At 49.8% G+C, this 8,299-nt stretch overlaps 1 protein-coding gene across 1 annotated transcript; it reads right to left on the reverse strand.

Annotated features, from left to right (window-relative positions):
- Nucleotides 1-576: 576 nt before the first annotated feature.
- On the reverse strand, nt 577-8,043 carry cfap92 (cilia and flagella associated protein 92 (putative)). Its single transcript, XM_034167719.1, has 3 exons — nt 7,842-8,043; nt 7,528-7,722; nt 577-705 (listed from the first exon to the last, which is right to left on the reverse strand). The coding sequence occupies exons 1-3, from the start codon at nt 8,030-8,032 to the stop codon at nt 660-662; spliced, it is 432 nt and encodes a 143-aa protein (XP_034023610.1). The 5' UTR covers nt 8,033-8,043; the 3' UTR covers nt 577-659.
- Between the last annotated feature and the right edge of the window lie 256 nt (nt 8,044-8,299).

Genomic DNA, 8,299 nt, shown 5'->3' on the forward strand with positions numbered 1-8,299 from the left:
TTTTTATGTACGCATTATGTGTTGTGTGTCTCAGTAAGTGATAATAATGCAATAATGCTCGTCTAACTCGGGCGAATATCTGGCATTTTGGGCGACTGGGCATGGACGTCGGGCCTCTGAAAATGCATACCGCCCTCCAAAAGCATGTTATTGTATTATTATGTTGTACCACTCTGAACCAACCTTGGCCATATGTTTGCAGGGCACTTCCTTGGCTTGCTGGTTTGAGTTGATGGTCTGGATGCTGCAGTTCTGTGCTGAGCCAGATATGGACTCCTGAATATTTATTACAACGGTCTGTGGCTTCTGCAGCTGTTTGCTGGGCTCTTGTACTGTTTTAATATTGCACTAGAATATTACAGTATGAAACAAATAATGACCTTTAAGAACTCAGATTAGGCTTTGATCACTTAGATGTACACACCTTAATAAAGTTCTTAGATTGTCTGAGCTCATCATCGTGTTTCCAGTTGATGTAGTCTGTGTTGTACATTTCAACTGGTGTGTATCTTTTTCTGAAACAGACAGGCTGACAGCATGTGTCCACCTCATCCTGAGTGTTGACTTCACGTTTTCGCTGTGTATCTTCAGTTTTTCGTTGCACATCTCTGCCATACATCTGGCTCATGCAGAGAACCATGTCAGCAGAGGGGAAAAGGTCATTGTGCACTGCATCTGTGAGTTGTTTTACTTAGCTGGCTTAAACTGGAAAAATGAAGAGGATAATTCTTAGAATTTAAAAAGCAGGCATATTGATGAACTCTCACAAATATTACACATATTGAACATTTATTATTTATTTTCATAAAGCAAGGAAAGCTCCGAAACCATATCAGTGTGGTGTAAGAAATTCCTTAACTACATTATTTTTGCTTATCATTTTCAAATATTTCCATTATGATTGTTATGTTTTGAGTCTGGTTGTCTTTTAATAGAGTATGTGAAAAATTATGGACCATTTTTCTGAAAGTTGATGGAAATATTGACCATTATAAAGCAGGCCAAGTCTGCAAACGTTCTAGTGCTGCACATTAGAGGGTGACACGGGAGTAGATTTTCACTCCTGTCCTGTCCCACTCCCACAGAAAAATTCCTGTCCCATCACAATCCCGGGCCAGAGTAAAAAAAATTAATTCCTGTCCCGTCCCACTCCTGGTAAAATGACTCCCACTCCCATCCCGCTCCCATTCAGAATGAGTCCCACTCCTGTACCGCTCCCATTTTTTCCTTCTTTTAGTTTTTAGGCTTTAGTGTTCTGCAGTTTTATTTCAAAAGATGTTGTTGGGGAAGTGTTGTGACACGGACCCACAACAGGGGGCGTTAATGAAGGGACAATGGAATAGCCAAAAAGTAACAATTTAATGTTGTGAAGGTGCACAACGTAATACAGACAGACACAAATATGCGTTATATCAATCCGACAAAAAGGTGACGTGTGGCAGGCTCGAAGATAGGAGACGTCCGGTGAGAGAAGAGCCGGAACCCACACAAGCCTCACCACCAACGGACCTGAAGAACACCGGAGCCGCCAAGCCCTGCGCCCCAGGTGGCCACTGTCTTCAGCAGTCAGACCCGGTACTGCTGGCAGAAAACAGAAACAGAACTGAATGAGTGTGAGTTCGCACACTCAGTAATCCCACAGTCTGTGTTCGGTAGGGAGGGAGAACCTCCACCTCCAATCACACACTCGTACAGCTCCTTGTGAAACCACTTATCTGGTTGGGGTGTGAGGCGAAGCCGTCGCAGTCCACACCAAACGCCAATACAGCAGACAAGGACACGTCACAGGAAAACGGCTGCAACTGAGATCAGACTATTAGTCAAAGTTAAGCTTAGCAGAGAAAGTACCTGTATGGTAGAAGATTTCTCGGCGAGGAGGTGGAGTTGCAGTCCGGTCTTTGTAGTGGTGGTGATGGATGACAGCTGGTGTTGATAGATGACAGCTGTCACCTCCAGCGGCTCCGACGCCCTCTCGTGCTTGGAGCCCGTACTCCAAGCAGGGCGCCATCTGGTGGTGGTGGGCCAGCAGTACCTCCTCTTCAGCGGCCCACACAACAGGACCCCCCCCCTCAACGGGCGCCTCCTGGTGCCCGACCAGGTTTATCCGGGTGCCGGGTGTAGAAGTCGGCCAGGAGGGCCGGGTCCAGGATGAAGCTCCTTTTCACCCAGGAGCGTTCCTCGGGACCATACCCCTCCCGGTCCATCAGATACTGGAAGCCCCGACCCTTGCGACGGACGTCCAGAAGCCAACGCACGGTCCACGCCGGCTCCCCATCGATGATCCGGGCAGGAGGTGGTGCAGGTCCAGGGGTGCAGAGCGGTGAGGTGTGGTATGGTTTGATCCGCGACACGTGAAAAACAGGATGGATCCACAGTGAAGCTGGCAGCCGTAGCTTCACTGCGGCCGGGCTGAGGACCTTGGTGATATGAAAGGGTCCGATATATCTGTCTTTCAGTTTCTGTGATTCCACTTGAAGTGGGATGTCCTTTGTCGACAACCATACCTCCTGCCCAGGCTGGTATGCAGGGGCCGGGGAACGCCGGCGGTCTGCATGGGCCTTGGCCCTCGTCCGGGCCTTCAACAGGGCAGAATGGGTGGTCCGCCACACCCGGCGGCACCTCCTGAGGTGGGCCTGGACTGAGGGCACACCGACCTCTCCCTCCATGAGCAGGAACAATGGGGGCAGGTACCCCAAACACACCTCGAACGGGGAGAGGCCGGTGGCAGACGACACTTGGCTGTTGTGGGCGTACTCGATCCAGGCCAGATGGGTGCTCCAGGCCGTCGGGTGCGCGGAGGTAACGCAACAGAGGGCCTGCTCCAACTCCAGGTTGGCCCGCTCTGCCTGTCCGTTAGTCTGAGGGTGATACCCGGACGAGAGACTCACGGTGGCCCCCAGTTCCTTGCAAAAACTCCTCCAGACCTGAGAGGAGAACTGAGGGCCACGGTCTGAGACGATGTCCGCTGGTATCCCATGCAGACGCACGACGTGGTGGACCAGGAGGTCTGCTGTCTCCTGGGCCGTAGGGAGCTTCGGGAGGGCCACGAAGTGGGCCGCCTTGGAGAACCGGTCCACTATTGTTAAGATGGTGGTGTGGCCCTGGGACGGTGGGAGGCCCGTGACAAAGTCCAGGCCGATGTGGGACCAGGGGCGATGAGGCACCGGTAGGGGTCGGAGGAGTCCTGAGGTCCTCTTGTGGTCCGCCTTGCCCCTGGCACAGGTGGTGCAGGCCTGGACGTAGTCCCGGACGTCGGCTTCCATAGACGCCCACCAGAAGCGCTGCTGGACTACCGCCATGGTCCTGCGCACTCCGGGATGACAGGAGAGTTTGGACCCATGGCAGAAGTCCAGAACTGCAGCTCTGGCCTCTGGTGAGACGTACATCTTGTTCTTCGGGCCGGTCCCCGGGTCCGGGTTCCATGTCAGGGCCTCCCGGACGGTCTTCTCCACGTCCCAGGTGAGGGTGGCCATGACAGTGGACTCGGGGATGATGGTCTCTGGGGGGTCTGACAGCTCGGCCTTGGCTTCCTCTTCATGTACCCGGGACAGTGCATCCGACCGTTGGTTCTTGGTCCCGGGGCGGTACGTAATCTGGAAGTCAAAGCGCCCGAAGAACAGTGACCAGCGGGCTTGCCTGGGGTTCAACCGCTTGGCGGTCCAGATGTACTCCAGGTTCCGATGGTCCGTGAAAACCGTGAAGGGCACCGTCGCTCCCTCCAACAGGTGTCTCCACTCCTCAAGAGCCTCCTCCACCGCCAAGAGTTCCCGATTGCCGACGTCATAATTCCTCTCAGCCGGGGTCAACCTGCGGGAAAAATAGGCACAAGGGTGGAGAACCTTATCGGACTCCCCGCTCTGGGACAGCACGGCTCCTATCCCTGAGTCAGAGGCATCCATTTCCACTGTGAACTGGCGAGTAGGATCGGGCTGCACCAGAACTGGTGCAGTCGAGAACCGGCGTTTCAACTCCCTAAACGCGGCTTCGCACCGATCCGACCAGGTGAAGGGGACGTTAGTGGAGGTCAGGGCTGTCAGGGGGCTAACTACCTGACTGTAGCCCTTAATGAACCTCCTGTAGAAATTTGCAAAGCCGAGGAACTGTTGCAGTTTCCTACGGCTTGTTGGGTGGGGCCAATCTCTCACCGCCGCAACCTTGGCCGGATCAGGGGCGACGGAGTTGGAGGAGATTATGAACCCCAGGAAGGACAAAGAAGTGTGGTGGAACTCGCACTTCTCGCCCTTCACAAACAGCCGGTTCTCCAACAACCGCTGTAGGACCTGACATACGAGGTCTGTCAGTAAAGTATCGTACCTTTTTATTTTTTTCAAAAACTATATGGATTTCATTCATATGTTTTTACGTCAGACATGCTTGAACCCTCGTGCGCATGCGTGAGTTTTTCCACGCCTGTCAGTGACGTCATTCGCCTGTGAGCACGCCTTGTGGAAGGAGTGGTCCCGCCCCCTCGTCGGATTTTCATTGTCTGGAAATGGCGGAATGAAAAGGACTTTTTTTCCATCAGATTTTTTTCAGAAGCTGTTAGAGACTGGCACCTGGAAACCATTCGAAAAATTTATCTGGCTTTCAGTGAAAATTTTACGGGCTTCACAGAGAATAAGGACTTTAACTACAGGTTTAAGGACCCCTTTAAAGGACGGTCGGTGCGCCGCGCTGCAAGCTGCGACGATGCGGCACAAACCACTGGATCATTTCTAAGCTGATGGCTCTGTGGATACGAGACCGTCGTGTGCTCTTTCTCTGGTTATCACAAGACCTGGACATCAGCCATTTTCCGGCAGATTTCACTTTTAACAAGAGATTTTGTCATGGAAAGCCGCGCGGAGGCTTCGCGCGTCACGACCGATTCGCTGATGAAGCGAGACAAAGGAACACCTCCGTTTCGGCGTGTTAGAGGACAAGTTGGGACATGTCCAGCTCTCCACAAGTTCTTTTATACTCACTCGACTGGTAAGCACTGAAAGCCGAGATAGACATGTCCCAACTTGTCCTCTACCGCTCCCGTCGGTGTTCTGTTAATCGGTTGTCTAACCGTATAACCAGGTCGATAAGCCCATCTAAATCCCGCGGCTCGTCCTTCGCCACCAGGTGCTCCTTAAGGACCAGAGACAGTCCGTTTACAAAGGCGGCGCGGAGCGCAAGAGCATTCCAACCGGCTCGCGCTGCCGCGATGCGGAAGTCGACTGCATACTTAGCTGCGCTCCGACGCCCCTGCCGTATCGACAGCAGCACATTTGAAGCGGTCTCGCCTCTATGAGGGTGGTCGAACACCTGTCGGAACTCCCTCACAAACTCAGTATAAACCGTTAGGAGCCGTGAATTCTGCTCCCAAAGCGCCGTAGCCCAGGCGCGTGCCTCTCCTCGAAGCAAATTGATCACATAAGCCACCCGGCTAGCGTCTGATGCGTACATGACGGGACGCTGTGAAAAGACGAGCGAGCACTGCATCAAGAAGTCCACGCACGTCTCCACACAGCCTCCGTACAGCTCCGGAGGGCTTATGTATGCTTCAGGGGAAGGTGGGGGGATTCGTTGAACGAGCAGCGGAATGTCTATTTCTGGCACACAGTCAGCAGGAGGAGGTGCTGCAGCAGCACCCTGAGCATGCGCTTCCACCTGGGCGGTGAGAGCCTCCATCCTACGATTGAGAAGACTGCTCTGCTCGGTAACTAAGTCCACCCAAGCGGTAAAGGCGGTTAAGATGTGCTGCAGCTCACCCAACACGCCTCCTGCTGGCGCCTGTGCACCTCGCTCTTCCATTGGCTGTTCAAGCGATGGTTGACGCCCCTCGGGATCCATGACGCTGGCCGAGAAATCCTGTTGGGGAAGTGTCGTGACACGGACCCACAACAGGGGGCATTAATGAAGGGACAATGGAATAGCCAAAAGAGAGATCAGAGATCAGCCCAGTCAACAAAGTTAAACACTGCAAAAATCAACATACGCTGTAATGACGCATTGCTGATACAGTATTTGCACACATGTTCAGTCAGTGCTGCCATAAAGTAACATATTACATTTGAAATTGACAGGGCAGTGTTTCCCAATTTTTGGCAGCATGGTGGCTTAGTGGTTAGCATTGTTGCCTCACAGCGAGAAGGCCGTGGGTTCAATTCCCACGGCCTTTCTGTGTGGAGTTTGCATGTTCTCCCCGTGTTTGCGTGGGTTTCCTCCGGGTGCTCCGGTTTCCTCCCACATTCAAAGACATGCGGTTTAGGTGGACTGGAATCTTTAAATTGTCCATAGGTGTGTGTGTGTGGGTGTGTCTGTGTTTGTTTGTCTATTTGTGGCCCTGCGACAGACTGGCGTCCTGTCCTGGGTGTACCCCGCCTCGCGCTCTATGGCTGCTGAGATGGGCTCCAGCCCCCTGCGACCCTTAATTGGACTAAGTGGTAGAAGATGAATGAATGAATGAATGTTTCCCAATTTTTTCTTGAGTTCTATTCACCACCAAAACATATCAAGCTGAACAGAACTACCCACTGTCGTGGAAAAAAAAAAAGAAAAAGAAAAAAGCAAGAACAATCACAGATTTCAGACATTCACTAATCTGGATCCAGATCACCTCCAAAATTCAATGGAGTCTTCCATGCCCTAATATCTATCTGCAGTGCAAATTTGGTGAGAAACTGTGGAGAAATTCAGTGGAGTCTTCCTTGCTGTAATGTCTATCTGTGGTGCAAATTTGGTGGGAATCAGTAGTTTTGACATAATCCTTCAAAGCTTGTAAAAAGTGAGATCTTGATCCAGAATCTGGATCCAGATCCAGATCACCTCCAAAATTCAGTGGAGTCTTCCATGCCCTAATATCTATCTGCAGTGCAAATTTGGTGAGAAACTGTGAAGTAGTATTGCTGTAATCCTTCAAAGACTATTTAATGTGAAATCTTGATCCAGAATCCAGATCCGGATCACCTATAAAATTCAGTGGAGTCTTCCTTGCTGTAATGTCTATCTGTGGTGCAAATTTGGTGAGAATCCATTAAGTTTTTGATGTAATTCTTCAAAGCGATCTGGACCCGGATTGGCGAATGTCACAATGTGGAAAATGTTGAGCCTGAAGCTAATTGTTGAACATTTCAAGTGTTATTACTGCATCTTTTAAATTTTGTATGTTTTGTTCAACACCAATATAAGGAAACTAGACAGGATTGTAGCATCATTTGAACCATACCGTGACCTTGAAACCATAATTTGTACTGAACTGTGAGGGAGGTACACCATTGGGCTTCTAATCCAAATCTTTATTGAACAGACTGTAATTTTGCATCACCTAACCTATGACAAACATTAATGCACAATTATAAGATTAAGCAATTTTGAATTGTTTGCTGTTTAATTTTCATAATGCATTAAATAAATTGAGATTAATGAATATTTGGAAAGGAGGGAGTCACTGACATCTCTAGAAATTTGCCGTATTATCAGCTACCATGTTCTGTTTAATTTGTGGTAAATTGTGCAAAACCAGTGGTTTTGAACCTTGTATTCTCAATGTAATAGTACTGTGACAAGGCATGGAAGCAGTATTTGGGAATCATGCCTCTAATGTAGGTCAGAGGCTGTCTCATAATGGGCTCCAGTGACTCATGAAGACAAATAGGTCTCAGGCTTACATCCAGCAAATCATAAATGCGCTTGAAGAAACCCAGTTTTGAATTGTAGAGGACTAGCACCTGCTGCTCCTCACTCCCACTTATCCTGCAAAACATCAAACAAACTACACATTGTAGCTGGAATCTGAACACTGCTCAAACTGACAGCACAGCTGCAAACTGTTAACATGAGGTGCTGGGTGAAGATAACATTCATGGCCTTACTTATTTGGAATGGCCTTCCAAAGTCTTTTCAGTGCTTTATGTCTCAGCCCTTGGAGAACGAAGATGTGTCTCCTTCTATCAAGCATGTAGAATCCTGAAATAAAATTCACATCTGTGTCTTGCTCTTGCTTGAAAGTCAGGTTGTAATTTGATAGGGCTCTCGCCATGTTTTCCTGTGAGTGGGAGTCCATATGGAACGTAGCTTGGACTCCGTTGTGGTGTTCTTATAGCTAAAAATGTTGATTGATGCGTCCACATGCACCGCAGTAGTCATTCTTAAAAACCAGAAGATGGGCAATCTCAATCTTGACTTTGAGTTGAAAATTTGCATCAACGTAACAACCTGGCAGTATGGTCTTGTTTGTCTTTCTGGCTCATGCACCTGTCTCCCTGTCTGACGACTGAGGTGGTGCATACAGATTCATACTGTATTCCCAAGAAGCATCTCAGATAGGTCC

The sequence above is a fragment of the Thalassophryne amazonica genome, chromosome 3 (genome assembly GCF_902500255.1).
Source record: "Thalassophryne amazonica chromosome 3, fThaAma1.1, whole genome shotgun sequence".
NCBI classification, from domain to species: domain Eukaryota; kingdom Metazoa; phylum Chordata; class Actinopteri; order Batrachoidiformes; family Batrachoididae; genus Thalassophryne; species Thalassophryne amazonica.

What these genes read in the sequence shown, in the direction of transcription:
- cfap92 (XM_034167719.1), bottom strand. Translation starts at nt 8,032, where the DNA reads ATGGACTCCCACTCACAGGAAAACATGGCGAGAGCCCTATCAAATTAC. An exon ending in TGGAAGGCCATTCCAAATAA is followed by an intron (nt 7,723 to 7,841) that starts GTAAGGCCATGA and finishes GATGTTTTGCAG; the next exon opens with GATAAGTGGGAGTGAGGAGC. An exon ending in TGCTTCCATGCCTTGTCACA is followed by an intron (nt 706 to 7,527) that starts GTACTATTACAT and finishes TCATTTTTCCAG; the next exon opens with TTTAAGCCAGCTAAGTAAAA.